The 27,850-nt window shown below is 36.2% G+C and overlaps 1 protein-coding gene across 1 annotated transcript; it reads left to right on the top strand.

Moving 5' to 3' along the window:
• LOC124535054 (mothers against decapentaplegic homolog 6) lies at nt 1–27,504 on the top strand. The gene is made up of 5 exons (XM_047111081.1): nt 1–387; nt 12,727–12,780; nt 21,320–21,400; nt 24,332–24,507; nt 27,124–27,504. The coding sequence occupies exons 1-5, from the start codon at nt 114–116 to the stop codon at nt 27,466–27,468; spliced, it is 930 nt and encodes a 309-aa protein (XP_046967037.1). The 5' UTR covers nt 1–113; the 3' UTR covers nt 27,469–27,504.
• The last annotated feature ends 346 nt before the right edge of the window (nt 27,505–27,850 follow it).

Raw genomic sequence — 27,850 nt, 5'->3', positions numbered from 1 at the left:
CCGGCGGGCGGCAGTCGAGAGGCCGCACGCGGCGAGTGATGTCGTGTCGGCAGTGCAGCTCAGGCGCGTGGCGCGGGCGACCGCGAGACTCGTGACGCCGGCGGCGGCATGTGATGTTCCGGAGACGCGCGTTGCGGCGGCGGCTGGCGGCGGGCGGCGCGCCGTCCGTGCCCGACGATCAGCTGCGGAGGCTGGCGCGCGCGCTGGACGCGGGGCCCGCCGGCGCGCCCTGCGTGCCCGGGCCCTCGGGCCCCGCGCTGCGCCTCGCCGTCACCCGAGCCTTCCGCTTCCCGGACCTGCGAGACCTCACCGAGCTTCGCCGCCTCCCGCACTGTACGGACCACCAGTGCTGCAACCCCTACCACTTCAGCCGCCTCTGCGAACCCGGTACGTGACGGACGTTGACCCGCGCAACAAGTGAAGTAAACATGTGTCGACACAGTGTTCGCTTCGGTGTACGGTTGTGGAATTCAATCCGCCGCAATGTGAGCGCCTGTTATCGAAGACGTGGCCGCGAGCCGGCTGCCCTCGCCTCGTGACGAAGAATTCGTAAAATGTGAATGGCCGGCTCGATGTTGACAGTGATTTGGAATGAATGGTTCTCGCGTTGCATTGGTGTCGTGCACGAGTGTCGAAGATTCTATTCGAAAAACCGTCCTCAGCCGTGCGTAGAAAGTAGGAAAACAGCCGCTTCTAACTTAAGAGTTAGTCGTGTGATGAACTCTTATCGCGACCTAACCTATTTGTGTTTATCTTGACGTCGTTAATTAAGATTTCGCAAAGTAAAGGAGCGTGTACACTAGCTCGATGGGCCGTATTTCGTTACATTGTTTTATCCACGCAGCCCCCGCGGCGGACTGCATCGATATCAGTGTACATCGTTATCTCGTATCAGTTTATCGCCACTATATTTGCTTCTGTATGTGTTGTTACGTTGATTATGGCGTCATCTTGCGCCCGCACCGAGCGACCGTCGCCGTCGCTTTCCATATTACTCGATAACATTGTATATAAACTAACGTCAGAGCTTCAAGTAATATTTCCATCCCCCGAGAGAATTGTAAACATTTGCGTTCAGCCATCTATTTATAGAAACTGACATCAGCGGTCGTCTTAGATCGAGTGGTGTATTTCTTCACAAAATTACAAAAGGTCACTTAATTTTTGCTTTTTAAATACCCGACGTATTTTTTTATACGTGCGCTCGACGTTTGCTGATATCTTGTTTTTATTCAGAGACGTATATAAACAGATTAGTCTTACTGGGCGCCGGCGTGGTCGGCGCGGGCGCGGCATTGCGTCGGCGTAGGTAAAGTATGTAACGAGCACCTAATCTGCCGTTGCGAGGGTCACTCGTTTGCGATAACTAGACAAGGTCACGGCGCTGGCGCCGCCGTGCCGCGTCGCCCGGCGCGCGCAGCCCGTTAACTTTTTAATTCGCCAGGCAATGGCGTTGCCGTCAGCCTTTGTACATATTTAAACTTGCGTTTCCTCGCAATGTCGACCTTTGTAATGTTGTACCTTCCTGAATTTAGATGAAGTCAATAAAATCAACAAAAATACGCCCGAGATCTATGTTCATACTCGATTAATGTACCAGTAACTTCCGCGTTTTTGCATTTTATAAACATAGATCGATACTTATTTTATTAATCTACCGTTAAAATTGTACAAAAAAATTATGTGTAGCTAGTTTCCTTTAAATAATTTGACTTATTTGACTTGTTTCGTACAAAACATTGAGCATTAGTAGAAAAAAAATAGATATACCCCCCATTTTTAATTGTTTTGGGTAATGTCGTAACGTCCATGACATCGACTCACGCGCAGCCCACGGCCGCCCACGCCCACGTACTACGGTCGTACTTAGGAACAGTACGTAGGTGTGTTGACAATGTCGGATAGCATATTAATTAAGAAGAAAGTCGCTAAATATTGAATTTTAACTACAGCCGTTATTATATCTTCGAACATTTACTTGTGTTCATTGCTAGGAAACTTATTTACTAGATAATGCAATCATAGGAACATGTACGATTAAATAATATAAAGTGCAAAGTTTTTGCTGTGGCTTAATTTGGAGTCCGAATTAATGAAGGCAGTATTTTTTAGCCAACTCGTTTGTTCTTTTGTGACCAAAAAGCAGAAACCGTACAAATTTGTGTATAAACAAAAACTTGAAATGTTTATCTTTTTGGCGAGTTGGTATAACCATATTCAGTCGGCGCCTACCGGCTAGACTAAATAAAAATTATTCGTTCGGCTTACACCATTCCTTTTAGAAAGTTTATAATGTTAACGATCATTTTTAAGCTTTTTTTTGTGTGTCTTCAAATTACTCTATTCGATTCGAAATATATATTCGAAATTAAAAAAAAATTTAATTATTACTTTTCGTTCCAAATATGAATACTTATATCGCAAATTCTACGACTTAAAATTTATTTCCACCAGAAATAATCATGTAGACATTTCGTTTTTTTTACATATAAAAAAACAATTACTCTAAAGAAGGCAAAAAACTAGTAATGAGCCTAAAAAGTTTTTTTTAAAAGCGTAAATAAATTTATGGATAATTATTACGTAGATTATTTGCAAGTTTTTATTAAGTAGCGTTTCTTTTACGTTTATATCAAGACATCCTTGTATCACGTTTTTCTATTAACTTTCACTTTCATTGACACGATAATATATATCACATGTTTCAATATTTACCTTACACATGTACCTAATGTACTTACAACTAGCTAAACATTTAGTATTGCCAGTATACTAAAAGATCGTACGAAAAAAATATGAATTCTACAAATTTAAATGAAGTAGTATTTATTGAAATATATATAAACTGCGCGGTAACAACCTTTTTCATATATGGTTTAACAGATGGATACAAAGTAAGATACTATTTAAGAACATGTATAAATTATTACTAAATATAGTCGCAATGTATATGGTGGATTCGAATTTAACTTTATTTACATCTCTCCTTGGTCGGTCCATAATGTTTGGACCTCACCTGCGCGGTTTTTTACCCCGTCGCCGTCTCGCCGTTTATTCGTCGCCAGTTTTTTGTCAACTTTCGCGTCAGGAACCACAGACTGATGACGCGCCGGGCCTCAAAGCTCGGCATTCCTTTGAGACGTTCCTCCGAGTTGCTTATACGGTATAAGAGCTTGATTGTTCAACAAACGCATTATTAACTGCTGAATGCAGTTTCTTTCCGTCGTTTAAATGTAGGTAACATATTTGAATGAATGGTAATCATACGATATTGAAAAATTTCACCTGTAGTTTCGTAAATAAAAATATAACCATGTTTTCGTACTAAATCTGCAAGCACATTCAACGCATAAACGTTCGTAGGTTATGTTCGCTTCAAAACTGGCATTTGCAGTTTTTTTTTATAAAAATACGTCAATGAATATATTCATGAACTGTTTTATTATATAAACAGGACATACATTTAAATTTATTTTTATTTTTGTGGTATATTACAAGATTTATTCGAATCTTTTTTTATAATTTATTTAGTTTATCATATCATAGTGTCGTAAAAAAGGTACAGTCAATCAAAGATAGCTGTATTTCGAGCACCTGGTTCACTTAATTTATACGTCTTTATGGTTGCCAAATGATATATATTATTTTAAGCAATTAATAATCATCCTCGCTTTAATTCTAAGGCTGTCATGCGAATAATACATTCGAGAGACTTCTATTTGTATCAGTGGCTATAAATCTCGAAGATTTATGCCGAAAACGAACTTGCAAGCCTTCGGTACAGTTAGATAAAAACATTTACAGGCATGTATTTCGGTAGACGTGAGTCATATGGAGAAGTTATTCGGCATGCACTTAAAAGTGAATGTAAAACAAATCCACGCACATCAATCTGAGCGTAGTACGTGCTCGAAGCGTGTTTGCGGATCGGCGCCAATCACGCCGCCGCCGCCGGCCTCTATTTGTGAATGTTTTTATCCACCACGACGCTTTCCGAACGCTCTCGATGGGAGGGGGTCCTTATCTTATCGAGCGCAGGCGTCGACGCGACGCCAGAGACTAGCCGGATTAAAGATCACCACGAAATTCATGCTCCTAAGGTTAGTGAGTAAATCGACGCGATAATATATCGAAGCAGTCTCTTATTTTCTTACATTCGCCAATTAAAACTACTCCGATCGGTATCCGCTCGCGGGATCCGCGTCCAGGTGATTTCGACCGCATCAATTTATCGAATTACGAGACGAGTACATTTAATGATGTCGTCTAGATATAGCAGAATCCATCTGCTGTTAACGTTGCGTTGGAGGCGGCGGCGTGGCCGATATTTATTTAGCCATAATTGCTTGTCGGCTGACTGGCGCCGGCGCCATGTCGCGCCGTGCGGGGCCGGGGGAGGGGCGGCTGCGCCGGCGCAGGTACGACCGCCGCACTGCGTAAGCTCAACTCGATTTTCGTGATCGGTTTTTTCTCGTTTTATTGTAGTCTGGTCATGTTTTTGGGTTGCTTTGTAGAATTTGTGAATGGTTATCTCGTTACGTCCGCCAGGTACATAATGGGTCGTATTATCACAAAAGTTGTATTATGAGTTGGTAAATGACATTGTGGGAGCGTTTTTTTAGAACGTGACCAATAACTTAAATAAAAATTTAGGAATTCGTGTAGCCATTATAAGTGATTGGTTCGTCGGTCCTAATTTCGGAACGATTTTCGTGAACGATAAATCAATAAAGGAAATCCTTAACAACTTTCTTCCGTTTCGCTCTTGTCGTGAAATCGGAATTATCGATGATCTCACTGGCGATGGCGTCTGTTTACTAGATTCTATTCGCCGTCTGTGTCACAGCGGCCCATTGACTCGGCACCTGTGACGGAACCGGTCGCACCCGCCGCCGGCTCTTGCGAAACTGGTAAAATTCACTTTATTACTCTCCGGCCCCGACACCGGCTCCGATGCGGACGTGTCGCCGATCGCTCATTTCTCGATCACGATAATGCCTTTACAAATTTGAAAGCATCTCTTGTCTGTGATCGTTTGTAACTAACGACTGTTGTTTTCGTCTTAATTGTCTTTATCCTTGGCGCCGACTGAACTATACAATTATTAATGGGTAAATAACGTAAAATGATATCGCTATCAGATGCGAACTGTTTTCCTGGAACTATTGATGAATTATGCCATGAATATAACGATGGCAAAAAAGTCTATGAAGATTCGTAATTATAGTCAGGCGTATGGTCTGTTCATTGCAGTACCTATAACTAATTTTGCGTCGTTTGTCTTAATTTAGATGCATCGTTTGGTATATTGTTGATATATCTCAGGCGCTAGTCGAGAAATGACAAAATACATAGCTTTGGTGTGCGTCAGTCGTCGCCACGACACATACATATATTTGATTCCGGATTAATATCGTTTTCTTATATTATCAATACTTGTAAGAGGCCTTTTGAGGATGTATGAAACGATATAAAAATAAAGATGGACAAATATTACGTCATTCGCTTTAATTAAATCAAAGTTAATATCAATGGTGTTTTGTATAATTAGGAAACGCGGGTTTTATGTTATTTAATACTACTGACTTGTATTGAATGGAAATGAGTGATACCCGGTATCTTCATTTGTATTATTAATTTGCTTATTAATAAAAAAGCGAAGTGATTAATTACGTACAAATAAAATGCTATAGGACCATCTGTAACGTTAGGTTTTGGTTAGTTTTGTATTAATGTCTAAGATTATTTTTGTTTATCTAAGAATTTGATAAATGGTTGTATGAGATATTTCTAATTTTGTTAACACAACAGATATGTGTGTTTTTAAATATTTCAATCACGTTAAATTTATTATAAATCTTGCAATTGGTCCAAAATTAAGTGACTCATCGCAGTCTTGTTTGAAAAATCTTGATCTTGTAACCTAGCGCGAACGTTTAACGTATTCTGTCAAACGTTTCAATTTCAAGCAACACTCATTGACCAATTAAAACGAATCTGACGTCTTCAAATGTTGCTACTGTTGATTTTCTAGACATATTGGCTGTCACAGAATGTGACATTGTCATTCAATGTTCATGTCATTTAATTATAATTCCAAAACTTGCTGAAAATGGTATCACCAATGTTGGATTTGACAATATGGCCAGTACATACCATCAAAGTTAAACAGTGACATTCCTGAACGATTTAGGCCACAGTGCCTCTTCACACAGGTGTACTTTCCATTGCTCTTATTATTTAATGGTACTGCAATCTGACATGACCGTTGAGAGTAGAGCCACTGTACAAACTCCATTGCCAACTTAGCTCCTGGTATTTTTTCCAAATAAACCTCGTGAAGTTATATTTGTCTTTATTGATGAGTATTATTCAGGTATTACAGACTAGTATCTAGTTCTACTAGACTGTTACATATTAATATGAACTTAATTAAACCAAGAAAACTGTTTATGGTTTCCATAGAAAATTGAACTTCTTTGGCGGGAAACTGTATTACGAAACATAAAGTGATATCATCAGATAAGCCGCTTTTATAATTCACCGATCGTATCTTGTGCGTCAACTAAAAATTAGCCACAAGGCTTACTAATGAGTGTAAATGAATTCTTTTAAGACGCCGGCTTTTATAAACGTAAACTGTAAATGCGGATGGCGGCCATATCAATAGTTGTTATTAACTTTTAAGTTGGATTTGGTTACGTCATTTTAACGTCGTTTGAAAGGGCTTCTTTATCTCTAATAAAATTTTAAGTTTGCGAACCTCGTCACGATTGAACTGTTGATCAGATCAACACGAATACCATATACGTAACTGGGGTTCTATTTACGGGAAATATTCATGGAGAAAAATTAGCGGAGACAGTTTCATGTAGCTGTTTTTACAACAAAAGATTGTTGTTGGCGACATTGGCGAAGGACATGACAGGAAATGGGAGATTTTCGCAAAAAATCTTTTTCTAATCATGCTAGCTATATTTGATATACAAAATCGAGCAGTGATAGCATCTTCCGTTTGATTTTTGCATGTGATTGATTTCAGAACAATAAACAGTCGTCCAAAATTATTAATAATTTCGTTTTCTGTATTCGAATTGTATATTTCTAATTAACATATGCGATCGTGTTCTATTTTCCGATAATTTCGTAATTTTTCGTATATTCCGGGTCTCTGTTCAGTTGTGATCAGATGACACTCTGACTGAGAGATACTTTAGAATTTATAAAATTACTATTAATAATTATACTTAACGAATACTTCCATAATTTGAAATTGAAAGTCTGTCTGAAGTTGCTCAGTATTTAATTCCTTCATAATTTGGATAATTCACTTAAATATAATTGAATCATATTTTCTTTGATTGATAAGCTGAACATTTTCATAATTCGTAAACGAAAACTACTACGTTCTTGAAATATACATATTTGACTTATCGATCGATAAATTTTACTCAGTTGAATAGCGTACTCGTTTCTTACTCGGTAAAAAATTGGTAATTTGTACAAAATTAAACTGCGAAACTCGATTTTAGTGCTGAGTCTAGATAGCGTATAGAGAGCCATTAACTAAGTGGCAAAGTTGTTAGTTTCATCTTAAATTGGTATTCGAATTTTCGAAATTCGAAAGAACTTTATTCTCAATTGGAGTAATTCGTGTAAAAACTATTATATGATTTGTCAGAAATATAATCGAGAAATCAGAAAATATTCGTACTCGGTTACTAAGTAAAACTAGTACTCGACACATCACTATCAATAGCTATGAAAGGAATGTTGTTTGTAATACTTAATTTTAATGGAGCTATTAATATAAGTTACCGAGTTACTGGCGCTGATAGTTGAATTTTGTAATTCTTGCAACAAATCTTCTATTTCGTCAGCTTTGAGCGCATTCCAAGCAAAAACATAACTTTTCTTATTCTATCATCTGATTCCTATATTATTCTGCTATCTAGCAAAACTTATTGTAGTTCTTCCGGTTTTAAGGGTGATTGACACTGACTACAGACACAAGGGGCACCTTTGTTCCCAAGATTGAAGGCGGATATTTCTTAGTGAGAATGTCTAAGACAGGTGACCTATTTGCCAGAACACCTAGTCATTAAAAACCTAAGAAAATTCAGATCAGATTTCAAAAGAAGTTGATATACTAGCCTTGAGAGTGTCGGAACACTTTCGATCAAAAAATTGAGCCCTTATATATGGGTAGATGACCTATTTGCCGTTAATCATTTAGTTTTATATTGGTGGATACTATATTTAGTCATTAATTATGGCCTATAACATGTAGTACGATTGAGCATGTTACTATTATTGTATGACATTGGCAGTTTAAAATATTAATGACTCCAGCCACCAGACAAATTCCGCCAGAGGAACTGATATGTAATGTCCCTTGTGCTTATAATTTCATGGCTCGCTTACCATTCAAACCGGAACACTACCACTAATTGTTACTGTTTGGCGGTGTAATAATTGATGATTTAGTGGTCTGTGCGACTAGATCTGAATAATGCCCTACCACCAAGTTAAAGTTCTGTAGTAAATTATATTTATAAATATAGTTCAATAGTGGTACCGTCATTGAAGTTTTCTGAATAAATCCTTTCGAGTATTTCGACGATGTGTTTGGATTTAAATTTTATAATACAAATCAGTGAGTATCATAAGATTTATTAGACGAAAAACATGTTTAATGTTTTTGCCAAGTGTCGTATTCTGACGTCATATTACTTCTATGTCCCTGGCATACTCTTCAATCGACGCTTCGATTTGTACGTGTATTAATTTCTCGCTTATTTTACGTCATTTTATATCAATTAATTATTTTTTGTTTATGTCTCACCGTTTAGTTTATTTCCCATTTGTAAACTTTAGGAGGGCATTTACTATAGGTTTCATTGGAAGTAGTATCAAACTACACAGACGTATCCTAGGTCGAACGTCGAGAATTCGCTGACTTGTATCAATTACGTTCTACGAATATTTCTTGGAACGACTTTAAACATGACGAATCCGTTGCAGTTCAATTTGATATGAAGACCGTCGTAGTTTCAAAGGGATGCGAAGAAGCGTATGTATATAGGATCGGCAGACGATCACCTTGAATAAAACATGGTACAGGCTTATGTGTATTAATGTGACGGCTGGACAGCGAATGAGGTGTGTCCATTGACAAGTTAATCTCCGCCTACATTAAATATAGCTTGATGAGCTAAATGGAATGCTAACACAAATACGACTTTGTACCGACTTTGAATTCTTATAGCCACTCCTCCTCGATCTCGGGGGCTAGCAATTGTGACGTCATCCTTGGCGCCTCTCAGCATTCCTTGTCAGTTTATTTCCTTGTCTTTTTTTTAAGTATTTATAACATTTAAATTTGGAATTTAATTAAAATTCATAATGTATACTGTTCGATATTTACAACCGTATTTAATCCTTAAATTACGCAAATTGGAAATAATCTTTTATAAGCTCGAACAAATAAGATTGTTTAAGTAAAGCTACATTGACTTGCTTGTAAATATAATCGTTTTCTGAATTTTAAAGAGATATGAAATGGTAGTCGTTGTCGTGTGTGGTTCAGACGTGTCTGTTATAATTGAGAATTAGTGTAGAAAAATTGTCACGGAATCGTCGGCGAAGTGGGGAAAACGCCGGGTGCGCGTTTCTCGGCGCGTGGGCACGGCGGCCGCCCGGCGCCGACGCCGGCGCCATCCGACTTGTTATAATTCGGGCGAGCTATTTTTGTCGATTCACACGCGCGCAACGATCCGTGCGTATAACGTTTTTTCGTATTAAAAACTGTTTGTTGCCTCCGTACGCCGCTAAAGCAATTAATGCTCCTTCATAGATCACCGACGCCCCTCGTACACAGCCCGATAGTGTGCTATTGATCTATTTCGGAATTGTTTATCAATTCATTTAGAACTTCCAGTGAAATTATTTTGTATTGCATGCGTTGGAGCTAAAGCAATGTTTTAGAATATTATGACATTGTTACTAATAGTTAAACAACATACATAAGAGAATGTTCTGGAAAGTATATTATTGTTTTTGGGTATTAGTAGTTTTTGTTTCAATAGCGTCAAGAATATTAATACAATACAAATATTTGCCAAATAATTTCGGGGAAGTACTGGTGTCCTTGATATTTTTTAATCATTTGGATGGATTATTTATTATTATCCAATTACGTCGTGAGAGATTTTAATTATTCGAACAATACTTATTTATTTATAATTATTTATCGTAGTAACATCGGCTCTCTGTGTTTTCCTCTAGGTTCGTTTCTGCCTCTCGTGAACCGATTTGAATGATCTTTTTCATTCAATATTTGAATGAATCAAGGGTATTTCAGAAGTGACTGATAAAGTATTTGAAATAACAAATATTGTCCTTACAAAATTTTCCCACCAATAAGGAATATTATTTATTTAAGTTTTTAGGTCATCTGTAATGCAGGCAAATTATTAAAGCATTTTATAAACCTATAGACTTTGCTATGAGATTTTGTAATATAATTGTTATTTAAAATAAAATATTTAATTACAAGAATTAGCAATTTTAGCTTAATAACCAATAAGTTTTGACCTATCTCTAAAACAGTATTGTATAGACACAGATAATAAAAAGTTTTGCTAACGTCAAATATAATATAATCTATTTTTATACTTAACATATTAGACCTTATTGATATTGTAATAAAATATTACTCGCAATTTAAACTAACTACCGCTACTATTCCATTCTTGTTTATACTATAACACCATGCTCACAGCACAGTTAGAATTCCTTCTCATCGTTAAATAATTACGATCCTTATCTGATCAGAAATAGGGTTTAATATTCAATAACTCGTAACTTAAATAAAATTGAAACGCGATACATTATATTAGTGCATTGAAATTTGAATCGTGCTCCCTTCGACATATGAGGCAGTTTAGTTCGTTTACTGGTTTAGGTCCTGCATTAGGTGATGTTAATTCTTAATTAAATGTACTTTATGATTAACGATGCAGAGTTCTTTTTTCTTTAATGAACGAGGGGTGTATGTGACGTAATAGATTTGAAAGTTTTAGTCACGCCACTCTACATATAATTACGTTGTATTTTTATTGCGAAAAGGTGGTATATTGGTTTTGGGAAGTTAATCGAAAATGGATTCTATTAGTTAATAATTAGAGGTAAAAATTGTCGGTCGTCGGTGTGGATGGACAGGCGGATATCAAAGTCAACAAGTAATATTATTTATATCTTCTCGATGGCACGCTAGGCGTGTGGGGTCGTTTACGTTTGCTTTCTTGTTTTTCAGCTTTGGCTGGAATCTCATTGTGAGTCATCTGAAGTATTTCAGTCTGAGCTTGAAACTTTTAATAGGCAATCACGAGGTCCTGTGATTTGTCAGTGTCGGGTTTCAATCGAGCGGACAGGCGAATGTGCGTTTTATCATCTACATATCAACATAGCCTGCCTGTTCGGTTTTTTTTAAATTTGTTTTCAATTCGTCCATACATGATTGGCGGCCTATATTTTTTTCAAACCGTCTACGATTGCAAACTTTTTGTTACAGAACATTTACGTGTGTACAGATAATAATTTTATTGTAATTTTATGTCATAATAATTCAATATGCAGGTGCATACTCGGGGATTGTTTAGAAATTTCTTGCGCATGCGCCGTTAAAAACTTCTGGGAAGCGCAGCGCGTTCGCTATAAAGTCTCATTGTGCCCGTTTTATTTGTATTCGATTATTGTTGAACATGTCGAAAATATTCACACTTCACACGTCCGCCGCCGACCGCCGGCGCCGAATCGCAAATGACAATTTCACGACGCGCATTCTGAATTCGAAAATATTAATGGCGCCCGAAATTCGGTACAGTCAGCAGCGCGTGCCGTTTTGTTTACAAATAGGATAAAATCATGCACGATTGTACGTGTAATTCATTCAAATACAATTCGTATTGCTGTTTCTAAGCAGACATTTCTTACTAAATTATTAAAATTTACATTATATTTGAAAGGATCAAGACTCATTAGGCCTATATACAAAATATGTCCAAGTTTTTATTTCGACGATATAATCATTTAGAACGCATTTATTTTGCTCCAATGACATCCTTCTATAATATTCTAGCCGCAGTATTGTATTACTGTGTTACCGCCGAAATAACCACAGACAAAAAAAAAAGCAGAATAGCAATAATTCCTGGTTAAAATATAGGGTTTGATTCGGGATCCAGGCTTGGACATAAGTGGCTCTACCTGATGTTATGTTTGTTTAAGTGGAGTTTCGTTTCTGGGCCGAGTAACGCAGAGGTTACGATTCTGGGAATCGAGGAACGAACATTCTTCGACTCGAGTTTAGTGATCTTTGTTACAGTAGATGGTTTTTGTTTTTTCGATAGCTGTGCTTTGAGTTTAATAGTCTTTATTTATGTTTATTAATCATTAGCAAAGTTAATGTAGTATAACAGCTTATTTTAGATGATATGATGTTTGATTTCACATATTCGTAATGATGAAAAAGTAATTAGGTACTAAGTTTCTTGTTGGTTCTTCTTACCTACATTCGGATATCCCCAGTATAGCTTTACATAGAAAAATCAAATGTGCTTGTAAAAATGTTAAGCTTTATTACCAATTCTTTAAATAAACATATATAAAAAAAATTGGTGAAGTTAATTACTTGTCGATTAATTAATGTTTATCTTGTTCCAGAAACCCCTCCGCCTCCATACAGTCGGATCGCAATGGACGACGTTAAACCTAAAGGTAATTATTATTTTCTATTTTCTAAATAATATTAATAAAGATGTCTTCCTGACCAATTTTGTTCATGGTGACTAAGTGTGACAAGACTAAAAAAAGTGTGCACATGTTCAGTCACTCTAAATCTGATATTAAGAATAGAAGTAGTTCAAGGTTCACTCACTTTGATAAGAATAGAAGAAGTTCAAGTCAGGAATATGTCATTTCGGATATCGATACGCATATATGAATGATATTTTAACGGTTTCGGAAATTATATTTTTCCGTAAACGCTACTGAATATTGTTTGACAGAAAATCCAGTATCATTCTCGCCCTGAACTGTATAAGTTAACTTAGCAATGAAACAGTCAAGTTTATTTATTACGTTTAATGTTATATACATTTAACAAACAATTTTATTAATACATGTTGTTGCTATCGGTACTATTTGAATAAAGAATCTTTAGTTAAATATGTAGTTCAATTATTTCTGTGCGAATTTTGATACTTGAACGAACCGATCGAAGCTGTGCAAAGTTCAAAATGTTTATTAAATTGATTACTTTTAATTCACCATGTATTGCTAGATACGTATATATAATAAAGTAATTCAACTACGTTAAAGAGTAACTAGTTTTTGTCGTGAATTGCGAATACATACATATTTGATTCCATGTAATATATACTACTATTTAAGGCCAGTATAGAGCCTTTAGCGATTTTGTTGGTATAAAAGCGCTCATATCCTCAGTAATTATATATAAAATATTCTACTGCCAAGCAGTCATGTATTGTGTTTCGGTTTGGAGGTAAAGAGTCAGTGTAATTATTGCCATAAGGGATAGCATATTAGTTCAAAAGGTTGGTAGCGCATTGGTGATGCAAGGAATGTCCTAATTTGCCAATTTTTTTGAGCAGTGGTTACCACTTGTGATCAGGAGTCCATTTTCCCGCCCCCCTAGTATTATATAACACCCAAAAAATAATTTGAAAAAGGTCATTTGATAATGGTCTACTCCATTGTGAAACCGCGCGATACAGCCAGCGTATAATAAAAAACATTAAAGATCAGAGCATCTAATCAATATAATATTATCAAATCAAGTATTTAATGATGGAAAATGTAGAAATCAAAATGTTGTGAGATCTAAGACGGCGTCGAAAAGCGCGGGAGATAAAGGAATCCGACCGAGGGCAGGCGCCCGCGCCGCTTCCTGGAAATTAGGGAAACGAAGTGATGTGCTGTTTATCGATTACTTTTTAAAATCAAATACAAATTATTACATTTTTAATTGCCATACATATATAATGACATTGACACTTACACACACACACAATTAATTTTTTACACGTCTAAATGTGATCTGTTGATTTAAAAGTATTTTTATTTGCAATCTTGTTTGTATCTCACGATACGATAAGCTATTCCAATATCGCTATCGCGCCGTATCGTCTCACAAATACTATTAGAAAACTGTATTACAACGAAAATATTATCTCTCATTAAAAATATACCTAAAAAGCGATAAACGCGCTGTTTCTTTTAACAAACATAGTTATCTGTTAATTAAATAGCGACACAGCGCTGTGCGGCGACTACGCAGCCTTGCGTGATAAATATGCTAAAGAATGTTGTAGATGTTCGATGAATATCGACAATACTATTGTCTTAATCAATATTCTTGCTTATATCTCGGACGAAGAATGCAGACTATCTATCGTACCTATTGTTTTGTCCATAAAAAAAATCTAAACTCGCGTGGAATAATAAAAAAAACGATAATGAAGTAATTAGGATTCCAAATTAATCTGAATATTAAATGTGTTGCGTTGTGTCTATGTATCTGAACCGGAAAAATCATTCGATTAAAATAAATAATATCGACAGCGCAGCCCTAGAGCTGGTCTCTCAGCTTGCGCGCATTCCAACGGCGACCGCCATCTTTAAACTACATTATTAATGCTTACGGCAAACATCAGTGGCTTTTTTCTCTTCCCTTCGCATGCGACGCTATCCTGTTGAGATATATTTGTTTCTAATAGATACCCTTCTTGATATTTGGTGTTGACACGCGGATAATACAATATTTAAATTTACGTTGTAAGTATCAAAGATCATAATTATCAATACAGATGCTTGAGTACATACAACATACAGTATACTTGGTAACATGACTCTGTGTGCATTTTATACGTTACTACTAAAGAGCAATACTTAGTATTATTGAGTTCCGGTTTAAGGATCAGTGAGCTGGTGTAATTACACTTATCGTCAGGTGGTCCATCCAAATATTTTATAAAAAAAACGAGTCGCTAAATTATAATATAATCTCTTAGAGGCGGAATTTTTTTTTAATTAGTTATGTAGTTATTGCACACACTGATATAAGAAATTACTTGTTTGTTTTTCTCGTTAGAATGTACTCGAAAATAGCATTTGATTTTCGATTAATGAAATTTGCATAATAATGTCTGATTTTATTGTTAATAATAGTGAAATTAACATCGCCAATAGCGTCACATACTTTACTAAATATTCGCTTGGTTTAAAACCATCTGACATTGTGTTAACTTAGATCATTAAGGTTTTGTTTTATTTGAGCCTAACATTCTATTTTAGTTCCGTAGCTAATTGAGAATCTTGTTCCATAAAGCGGTTCGGACATGCCGAGACTAATCATTGTTATTCTTTATGTTTCGAATCAATGGTCACTCGAGGAGTCCAATGTATAAAAACTCCTTGGTCTATTAATTTAATGCTCGTTTTTTATTTTCCATTATACGATTCATCCCATACGTCACAGGAAATACCGTTTCCCACAATCGATGTTCCCGCACGGGGGTGCAAAACTTGACTATTGCGGGATTCCCTTCCAGCCTTCATCATAGGGTTTCCCGGGATTCGAGACGTATTCCTCCCCTACTTTGCGAAGTTAATTTGACTGTCTACGCTTTATTAACCCTCTGTACGCGCCACACCTCGGCAATTATAATATTTTAGGGTATCGTTTTATCACAATGAGAAATTATTAGCACTGAAAAACGACCGACGTTATTAATCGTTCCGCTCGCATCCTAATGTAATTCTTCCGATAAAGCTTCCATCGGCTTTCATCCCCACGCGCTCGGTGAATGGATGGGCACGATTCGGTCCCATCCCGTTCCCAGATACAGTTGACATTGACATTCCGATCGAATCCATTACGATCTCTCTCACGTGCTTCCCCGAACTCATTCATTCCATTTACACCGATCCGGTCTCAGAACGGCTCATAAATTTCACGCTGGGTAGAAGATTTTCGACCTTATTCAAGGACGTTAGGGGATATATTGTCGCCTCGTGTTCTCCGTTTTAAGTGATTCAGTCCCTTCTCGCGGGTATCGGCTGAGTGTCGCGATAACGATGGTATCCATTAACGTTATCGTCACGTTATCGTGGCGCCGGCGCCGCTCGCCTGACACAAATATAACTGGTCAGTGTTTGTTTTGCCGACACTCTTTAGATGTTTGCTAATCACATATTCTCGTTTCACCATAGCAGGATCATTATTACTAAAGGCGAGGGGATATTGAATGAAATATTTCGTCGGTGCTGTAAATTTTATTTTAATTGTTATTTATTATATGATGACATCCTCATGGTCGGCGCTGGTCTTTTATTAGCGCTTGAATGGAAGACGACATGTTGGATGAGAAATGAGAGGCGAGACCAACAGTTTTATGTGTTTTCTGTGGCTTTGCAAATTAACAAACAACTTGAAATCATCATCATTCAAAATCCTGGACGATATCAATATTATAATAAAACTAGCTATAATGGATTTGAATCGCGTATATTAATTATTTTTAACATCCCGACGTTTCGAGCACTTTACAGCGTTCGTGGTCACGAGTAGACTCTACCAGTGACCACGAACAACAAAAATAATTAATATACGCGATTCAAATCCGTTATAGCTAGTTTTATTTCAATGTGTAATCGCGAAAATTTAAGACTACATTATAAATATTAAATTTTTGTATTAAGGAGTAATCTAATATAGTTCGAATACATTTACGAGGCAATTAGTCAATCATACATACAGTAAACACTCACAGCCTCACTTATAAATCTATGTTTTCTCTCTCTATTAGTGTTGATTTTACATTCGAAAGAAAAAGACAACATTATTTTACGCCTAAAGGATATAGGTAAAATGTATTAAATAATTCGACAGCAAATTACTCAGCTGGTTCATAGCTCGTTCGTTCACCTTCAGTCGCCTTATCACACTTAATTTTAATCTCAAACCCGCTACAGTCAAAGGCGAGCGAAGTCGATAGCCACCGTCGGCGGTAATGCGTCCATCTGACTTTATCGAAGCAAGGATGATTTTTTTAAGTGCTTTCCGAGTTCTAACGAGCGAGTGACACTCGATCGGCCCTTGGCATGTTTATTACGGAGGTGTGCCTTTAGGTGGCTACGTCATCGCTTGATTTATTACGGTCTTATAAACACAAATCGTATCGTGTCATATCTGTATATTTTACATAGGTATCGTTCAATTATATTCTGCCATTCAGGGTCATATTATTTTATGACTTTGTTTGGAATAACATATTGTTTAACTTGGCAAGGCATATGGCAAACCATCCTAACTGTAAGTGGTCTCAATAGAAACTTTTTACACCATCAATGCGCTCTTTTCCTCAGGATCTTAGGTGTTCTGTCCCTTCTTATGACTATTTTGCACTGGTTCATTTACCAATTAAACCGGAATAACGTTTAGAAGAATTACTGTTTGGCGAAGAGGGGTTATCAACCCACAGGGGCATGTATGATTAAACTGTGTATCTCACATACCATTGCATATTATTACCGACTTTTATACCAGATTTGTATTGTGTATCAAACATTTACAGCAAAGCTTTGATACGCTTTTCTATAAACTTTAAGATACACGATGTTACATTTTCAAAATATCATTTCAAGAATTGTGTATTTACTTACATATTTTTCACAGCATTTACAAGATCTCGTTGGATGTCATATGTGAAATATATTCGTAGCAATAATATTGATTTACAATTAGTATTCTAGTGGAATTAACAACTATATTAATCACTTAATATAGTTGTTAAACGATGATTCGAAAGCCTACTTGTATGAAGTATATTTTTAATTTAAATGATAATGACTGAAGTATATCAACCCGCCCAGTTTGTTTCTGTTCTCTTTGGAAGGTTAAAGTACATTTTCTAAAAAAATCTCCTGTAAATTCTACGTCTTTATTTAAACGATCTAAAATACAATTCTAAACGTGATCTCTAACATACGCAATAGGATATAACAATATAAACGTTCCCAAATAATAGAACAATATTCGTAAAGTAAAACAATTACTAACTTATATAATTTCAAGTGCACGAGCGTTATAGTTTAAATATTATAATAACGTAGAGGAAGCATGCATTTAAACATAAACAGAATACACGTGGAGACTTTTGTTTTCATTAATCTGTTAAAACATATGCTATTACCGAGCTATCTTTATTGTTATCATAACATATTGTATTATTAGTTTTAATTTATTGATTTCTATTATTAATAGAACATTTTTTGACCAATGATCAATGGTTTGGTCTTAGAGCTACTTTAACGCCTGGCTATTTTTTAAGGAGTCGTGCTGGTAACTAGCATGCTAGTACAGTGTTTAAATCCGAAGAGTTTATTCCGCTTTTGTTTATCCAAACTCTATAACTATACGTACCAACACGTGTATTTAAAATGTTTCGATTTCGTCGAGTAGTGTGTACACCGGTTTTTCAATCCGAGGTCCTTGGTTCGATTCCCGACCGAGTCGATATACAAAAAATTCATTAATATTCTATACTGTCTTGGGTCTGGGTGTTTATGTAGCCGTCGTTACTTCTGATTTTCCATAACCATAACACAAGTGCTTTAGCTACTTACATTGGGATCAGAGTAATGTATGTGATGTTTTCCAATATACCACACAAGCATATCCATAAGCTTATTTAATTGTTCGAATGTACAGACAAGGCTTAACTTTATTGTATATATAAATTAACACTCATGTGTACGGTGGTCGGTGATCATATCGATAAGATCTCTAGTATGTTAATCTACCTCATTATACGGACGTAAGTAAAGACACGCCTACTTAAAGAATATTACATAGAACAAATTACTCGTTCCACCTTAATACAATTATAGTAATAAAAAACCTCTTTACATAGTAACTTATATTAAAATCATAGAGTATATTTTTAGCTCGACCATATGTACTGTTTTATCATTTGAGAAATATTCCGTGACATTTGAACATATATATACAGATTTTTTATAGTGATAGTTATGATAGTAATGATTATTATAATAGTATGATTCTCTTGGTCGATTTCCGCCCAAAGGAAACTAACCATTTGCGCATAAGCGCGAAAGTGTTTGCGCGAGCAAACGTAAACTCTATGCGATAACTGTAGGAAGATTTTCATTGAACTTAATCTTCTTAAATGAGAAAGCTTGTAACAAATATTGTTATAATAAAGCTTTGATTTTGATTACAATAGTGAGATGGCCAAATCTGACACGACTGCAAAGACTTCATTTTGTAGTTTTTCTTGAATCTGAGGAAAGGAAAGTGTAACCTTCCAAATTTCCGATTCTAGTAGAAGAATTATATAACTTGATTGCTTTAAAAATCATGCAATTACAAACATTTATTATACTCAAGAGAGCCCTCTTAATTTGAACGTTGTATCATTTTTAATATAAAAATATACCGAAATATAAATACCGAAAGGGTTTCCGTACATCTCAAATCCACATCTATCCGCAGGTGTTCGCGCTGATGTCATTACGAACTAGTAATACTGGTCCAAGATTCTTTATAACCTAATTTTTTTCCGTCAAACTTGCCTTAACTTTTTTTTCCATATCAAGTCGAGACAAGTATCAGATTTCGATGAGAACAAAAGTTATTAAGTATTATTTTTATGCTTTGTGATCAGGGTTGCCAGTATTGGCTAATGTTAGTTGCTTGTTTTTGGGGAAAAAAATTGAGGAGATTTCCGCTGGATCTCAATTAAGTATATGGATTTGCAACTTCAATCGCAACTTACTCAAATCTTTATCCAGTTTTTTTTTTTGCTAAATGTCATAAAACTATGAAAAAAACGCCGATAATTTAATGTAATACACGTAGTATTACATTAAATTATCGGCGTTTTTTATATAATCGATTCTGGAAAATTTTATATTTTCTATAATTCAATTTATTTTTACCTGTGATGACGTACTTTAATATACATTATTAAAAATATGACAAGCTGATTCAATTTATACATTTTACAAATATTTGATAGTGATTTTTTTTATGGCTGCATATTTTGAGGTCTTGGTTTCAATGATAGTTATTATTATGTTACTTTTTTGTCTACAAAGTGTTACCAGTTAGAAATAATTGGAATATACCATATTACTAAAACTATTTTGTTTCCACTTGGAAGCTTCTCATTTGATTCTATTACAAAGTAGTAGGAATAAATATTTACAATATTTATTCAATTCAATATATATTTCGAAACACTGTTGACGTTGAATAATAATATTTATAAATTCTTTTTACAAGTTACGTTAAAAGACAGACTTTAAATTATAGACCCATTTAGAGTTTTCGTGAGTCAGGTTTACGTAACGTAAGGAAATAGCATGCAAATGGAATAATAAAATATTTTCTTGTTTGAACTCTGAGTCTAGAGTCTCGACACAAAAGCTTTTGACTTATTTGGACATGTTAGTCATTTTAGGTATATCTATAATGTAGTATACGTTATAGATATATGTTGGAACTACATATATATGTTTGTGAGATTACCCCTACATACAAAGAAATTAGTATAGATACTATTATTTGTAATAAATTAAGTATCTTAGGGCCCTCGCCCACGGCGACTTTTTGTAGCAATGCAGTAGCGATGCTGTCGCATATTCGCATCGATACAGTCGCGATGCGATCGCTGGCAGTGAGCCCTCGCCCACATAACCACGATTCAGTCGCGATGTCAACGCAATACTGTCGCGCTTCTGTCGCGATGCAAATGCGATTCAGTAACGGCACAAAATTGCCTGTGGTGATCGCTAACGTTGCAAGATGGACTCCGTTGAGCCAACATTAGTCACGTTGTCTTTGGTGCTGCTTTGTGAGCAGCCGAAACGAGGGCAACGAAACCGGCGTCAATATTGGATGCACCCATTTAACAAAGAGAGATTACTTGGTGGTTTCGCTCGTTTCTCTACTCACGCGCCATTCCCCCAACGTTCTCTCCCCGATGTCGTCCGACATGGCCGCGCGTTTGCATCGATACAGTTGCGATGGTGTGGCGCGTTGCAAATGCGACTAACGAGCGTTAGTATCGCTGCTGTCGCGCTTTTACGAAACGCGCGACTGCATCGCTACAAAAAGTCTCCGTGGGCGAGGGCCCTTAAGGTCTACTAATGAAAACCGTCAAGAAACTCAGTAGTAACTCCCAATTAACTCAAACTCACTCTATTCCAGAACATGGCGAGATTACAGAAGACGCGAGGAGGACGGACCATGAGCGGCTAGCGACGGGCTCCCTCGCCACTGACGGCGAAGGTTGGTACCACAGTTTTATTTCACCACAACTTCAGTAAATTTTTTTAAGTATTTAGTTAGCTGAGGCGGGCCGCTCGTATTATATATATTAAGATACACTAGCTGTACGACCGTGGTAGTGGTAGAAGCTGCAAATCGTTTCCAAATGGAGAGAATTAGCCCAGCTGTGGGATAATAGCCGTAGGTTTTATTAATCCCATTAAAAAAGCTACGGTTAGCATTTATAATTAATACTGTAAAACGTCACCGAACGTGAAGGTTGTGAAGTTTAATTATACACAATTACAGAGGTCTTTGAACCGCGCCCGAGCTCCCTTTAGATATGATTTGCGCCTAGCGTCCTATATCAGTGTTTAATCAACCGATTTCGATGAAACTACTGATACATAGATATTGAATCATATAAAAACTTAGTATTGAAATTTTCTAATCATTAATCAATATAAACGCTTGGATGTATGACGGGTTTTCTTTGCCGCGTGTAAGCTATTAAAATAAAAACGAGAAAATTTAAACAACAACAATAAAATACTTAATATGACAAACAATTGTTATAATTCTTTTTTTAATACTTTACAATCGAAACCCGAAGTACCAGGGTCGTTTATACCACCAGGTCGAATCATGGCGTCATGGTGTTAGGAACGTGTCTCGTGGTATAACCTTGACGATCGATTGCCGGCCCGCCAGCCTGGCGCCGGCTTACGCTATACTGCTACCATTTTTCATGGGACTTGTCAGACACCTGATGGTATTATGTTAAGTTAAATATATATATGTCTTATATACATACATAGGGATATATATTCAGTTATTCAAATACTACAGCTATCAAGAATATTATTAAGTGTAATTGTAGCGTTTATTTTAGAGAGATATGTAATAATTTTGCTATAAGTACATAGCATGTACAAAATCGCATTTATTTACATTCAATAATATACAATGATCATAACATATGATTAATAAATGACAATTTTGAAAATATATAATTATACAGACTTATATAAGTGATAGAAAGGACACGTAAAATAGGCGAAAAAATCACCCAGGTCGCTGTTACCTCTATGAACTGCTAGGTTAGTTTCATATAAAGTTCATTGCAAGTAATGTACTAACATATTTTGGGAAATTTTTCCTTGAACAAAAGTGACATATTTCCCCGTCATAATCGTGTAGCGTTGGCAACAGAATGTTTACATACAATCAGTTTTCGATTCCGTTTATAAAAATAACATTTTATCTTTTATTAACAAGCGATATCGTTCAGTATCTTCTTATATCTTTGGTAATAAACGAATAGAATCAAATCTATCGAATCAAAAGTTGTAAAATTGCAAATTTTGTAGTTATCTCTTTATTTTGAAATTAAATGGATTTATTTCTCAATCATCCCTATTAAATTATGCAACTAATTAAAACCGTCAACTAAAAAGAACTAAATAAATGTCTAATAATTGGTTCGTTGTATAGCAATGACGTATTAGATTGGTCTACCCATCGACGCACTGGACCGATGTTCTTTCCAGTATTCATATATAAGCCAGGTAACAGTGGCTGCAAGAATTATATATGAAGAGAATGTCATAGCTTTTACTACCATATTTTTACAGTTGAAACTTCGTATACCATTAATATGATACATGAAGTATTTTCCAAAATTTCCGATAACGATTTCCTAATCAGTCTAATCATTTTCTATCGTTCTGATAAAGTTTTATTAATAAATTAACGAACAGTCATTTATTGTCACACCATTTGTAACATCCGCATGGTATGTCTTATGAAATATTCGTCGGAAATAACATCATATCTAAGTTTGAAGTTAAAATTTTTGGCGAGTTTCGGCGTGACAGTTCGTCACTGTCACCTCTTTTTGCGCCAAGTTTCTGGAGCTATAGCGTGACGTAACTTTACTGAAATACACTGTTATTTGAGAAGCTGTTGACATCTACGTACTTTGCGCCTTCAGCTCTCACGTAACGATAAACTTTGTAAATAAACAACAGCCGACTTCCTTGGGGCTGACGAAAAGTTGTGACACCGTTTGACAAAGTTTCGATCTTATAGAGGTACTAAATATTCCTTAAAGTGCATCCGAATTTGTGTGTTATGTGTTTATAAGGAAGAATACTTTTCGTACAATAAATATTATACATAGGTCCCTTTCTGGAATTTTAAATTTATAGCCTCAATTTGGAAAAATGATGAGATTTTTGCGACATATCATTAGTGATGTTAAATTTATCAATATCGAGAATTACATATTAAAATAATTGCTGGTATTTTTAAATAACACCAGCACACTCTGCTTTTAAGAAATTACATTTATTTCCCCCTCCCATTAAATAAAAAGGGAGTGGCAATGACTTAGGAGTCGCTAAGGTGTACCTACCGTGCGCGTATCTATCTGTTTTAAGAGACGATTAGGTAAATAAATTTGACACACAAACATATAATAATTATTTGAATATTGATTTATTTAATATAGGTTAATATAACAAGATAATATTTATAAATTCAACAATACAATTAAAAGAATGAGTAATTAACACTATTTCAATAATGTACCTTTGATAAATTTATAGGTTTCGTAATATTATAAAGGAACAATTTTTTATTATGATTATTTTGTATTGACTATTTAATAAGAGCATCTTAACCGTTGATTGCGGGTTCAAGCCCAGGCAAGCACAACTGTATATTCCTGTGCTTAATTTGTGTTTATAATTAATCTCGTGCTCGGCGGTGAAGAAAACATAGTGAGGAGACCTGCATGTGTCTAATTTCATAGAAATGTTGCCACATGTATATTCCTCCAACCCGCATTGGAACACCGTGGTGGAATATGTTCCAAACCTTCTCCTCAAAGGGAAGAAAGTTACTGGCTGTTGTTGACCATTAAATAATTAGTTTATTCCTTCATTTCAGAGCGTCAAAGCTGGGAATCGGAGTGGTGTAGACTAGCGTACTGGGAGCTCACCCAGAGGGTAGGCCGGCAGTTCAGTGTGCGCGTGCGCGCTGTCGACGTATTCGGCGGCACGTGCGCCGGCAGACACGGGCTCTGTCTTGACGCACTCGACAGCAAGGAACCGCAAGTTGAACAGGTAATATTACTTTTTTTTTATGGTATAGGTTGGCGGACGAGCATATGGGCCACCTGATGGTAAGTGGTCACCATCACCCATAGACAATGACGCTGTAAGAAATATTAACTATTCCTTACATCGTCAATGTGCCACCAACCTTGGGAACTAAGATGTTATGTCCCTTGTGCCTGTAGTTACACTGGCTCACTCACCCTTTCAACCGGAATACAATAATACTGAGTACTGTTATTTGGCGGTAGAATAACTGATGAGTGGGTGGTACCTACCCAGACGGGCTTGCACAAAGCCCTATCACCAAGTAAATATAATATAATATACTTTTATTTTAAATCTACGTTTTTGGTAGACTGGCTACTTTACGCGACCATATTAAGTGCCATTCGTATCCGTTCTATACGACATCTTCAAATTCTGGATGAGATTCTGTCGGTACCAATTAGGACATCTATTATTGCAGACTGGTCAAACTTGCACGGCTAGCCCTTTCAACAACGCTAGTCACACGCCTAGTCTAAGTATACGCTATGAAAGTAGAAATCATTTCCAAATTCCTTGCTTTAATCAGGGACATTGGCTATGGCCTTAGAGAGAGGGGATTTGACAGTCATTATGGACAGCTTTGCGTCGGGTACGAACCGGGAGAGACTATTTTAAATTTGTATAACTATTTTAAATTTATATAACTATTTTATATTTGTATATAACGACTGTATTTATATTATTTCCAAATTAAGCATTAGTATCCCCGCAAATGATTATTTAGGTACCGTAGCGATTGACACATTCAATAGTTGCCGGATTTCGTAGTGCTTCTAAACAATGGTTCCGTACAAACCGGTCACGGTCGGCTTTGCCAAAATCTCATACGTGATTCGAATCGTCCGCAACGCGCATGCGTACGTGCGCTCAGACATGCGGTACACGGTTTTTTACAATCATCTCCATTATCAATTCAATAAACTGATTGCTTTGCTGTTATTTAATTATGTACTCAGTATCGTGTAGTTTAATTGCGAATTAAGAAATCACATTTTTTTTATTTCATGTGTTCACTTGGTACAAGATATTATGCAAGAGCTTATTTTTTTTCTATTTAGTTTACTCCAAACTAGCCAGCCAGTGCTAGTGTTATTAAAATTCGTTCTAAAAAAATCTATGTCACAGATAAACAAAGTTCGATATCATGCTGGAGGTATATAGTAAGGAACACAAATGTGTTAAAAAAAAAACACGAAGCTCTTAGTTTTTTAAATGAAAAAGTTTTTAACAAAATACTCTACCACATAAAAATATCCATATGTATATAAATTGTAAGTTACATTCACAAAATGTTAATACCATTAGTAGCAATAAAATACAGGAAGCCATTGCTTTCTAAAAATAATATACCTACACTTATAATAACACGATTAATCCAATCGAAATAATCATTAAATATTCACTATGATCAAATGTATAGATTATCATTTCTTATTTATAACTGATGTTATGTAGTCACTAATATCCATTGGCACTGATAGAAATAACCATTCCTTACCATTCGATCGTTCACCTTTCAAAGGAATACACATATACTACATAGTGATGTGATGTAGAATTAGTCAAAAATCAAAATCAAAATAAACATTATTCAAGTAGGCTTTTACAAGCGCTTCCGAATCGTCATTTTACAATTAAGTGAAGCTACCACCGGTTCGGAAAGAATTCTCTACCGAGAAGAACCGGCAAGAAATTTGAAAAATAAAGTTATGTTAGTTAAATAAGAAGCAGTAGCGATGCAGTAGTCCAGACGTTTCTTGCAAATATCTCACAATCTAAATCTCAAAATATCTCTTAATTAAATTTCATCGATTTCGAAAGTCGCCAGCCGATATATTTAATAGGTCAAAATAAATCTTCTACGTTCGGATTGAGCAGTAAATTGTGCGTATTGCATTTATGTAAATTGATTTAACGTTGTACATTCCGCGCGCAGATAACCTCAGCGATAACTCGAGATACCTACACGCTGCGCATACGCCGCTTATAATTTAACTAATAGCTTCTATATAATTGAATATATTGAATACGATGATTGCTGAGATTTTATAATTAATGTTGTAACGGGAAAAATCATTCGTAACTTAGTGTTTAATTATCTTTAATTAATGTTGTTACGGAGTTGAACAGTTCGTGATTATGATACGAACGTTTCACGTTACATAATTTCTATTCAACGTTATATCGTTTAAATATAAGCTTCTTCAAATGCAATCTATTATCCTTATTGAAGTAGGCTCGTTCACTTTTATACTAAACTAGTAGTCGCCCGGGGATTTGCTTTCGTTTTTCGTTGTTGGTTGTCATGTTTTAAGCATGAAAGTAGTCTATGTCCCTTGAAGTTCAATTTGAATGATATCCTAATTTCATCAAAATCGGTTCAGCGGTTTGGTCGTGAAAGAGGGATAGGCAGCCAGACAGACAGAGTTACTCTCACATTTATAATATTAATATCGATTATTAATGGTTTTATTCAAATTTATGACTCGTTAACCCTTTTTATTAATGATATGTCAAATGTTTCGCTTCTAAAATAATGTATGAAGAAAATAAACATGTATAATATCTTTCCAGGTGCGGAAAACTCGAGCGAAGATAGGCTTAGGCGTGACCCTGTCCCTGGAGACGGACGGGGTCTGGCTCTACAACCGGAGCCAAGAGCCTGTGTTCGTCAGCTCTCCAGCGTTGGACGCGGCCGCGGCTAAAGCCTTACTAGTGTGGAGGGTCGCCCCAGGACATTGCCTATGCATATTCGACCCTTCGACCCCCCCGCCGCCCATTTCGTTACCGCACGTGGGCCCCGTCGACCCCAGGTCCGTGAGGATATCCTTCGCGAAAGGCTGGGGGCCGAAATACTCGAGACGGGACGTTACCGCTTGTCCGTGCTGGTTGGAAGTACTTCTAGCTCCTCCGAGCTGACGCTAAGACTATTGGGTGTATCAGTGAAGTGCTAAATGTGGAAATGGACCAAAGTGTAATGAACGCTATAAGGATTCTTATGGATCTAAGGATTAAATTCAAGTTTATTTACTCAGTGGCAAGGAAATTCTTGTCAATTTTGGTGTCACTAAGTGAAAAATCAACAGAAATGGTGTTTGAAGCCCAATGGGGCGTGGTTGTCTATATTTTTTGTTCATGATAATTTATAACTTTATCAAACCAACATTAGTATCAATCGACACTGGAATATATTTTTATTTATTTTCAAATCAAAATCAAATCAAAATAAACTTTATTCAAGTAGGCTTTTATAAGCACTTTTGAATCGTCATTTTACAATTAAGTGAAGCTACCACCGGTT

The sequence above is a fragment of the Vanessa cardui genome, chromosome 14, assembly GCF_905220365.1.
Source record: "Vanessa cardui chromosome 14, ilVanCard2.1, whole genome shotgun sequence".
Classification (NCBI taxonomy): domain Eukaryota; kingdom Metazoa; phylum Arthropoda; class Insecta; order Lepidoptera; family Nymphalidae; genus Vanessa; species Vanessa cardui.
Note: the sequence above shows the minus strand (reverse complement) of the source record. Positions and strands in the feature narration are given on the sequence as shown.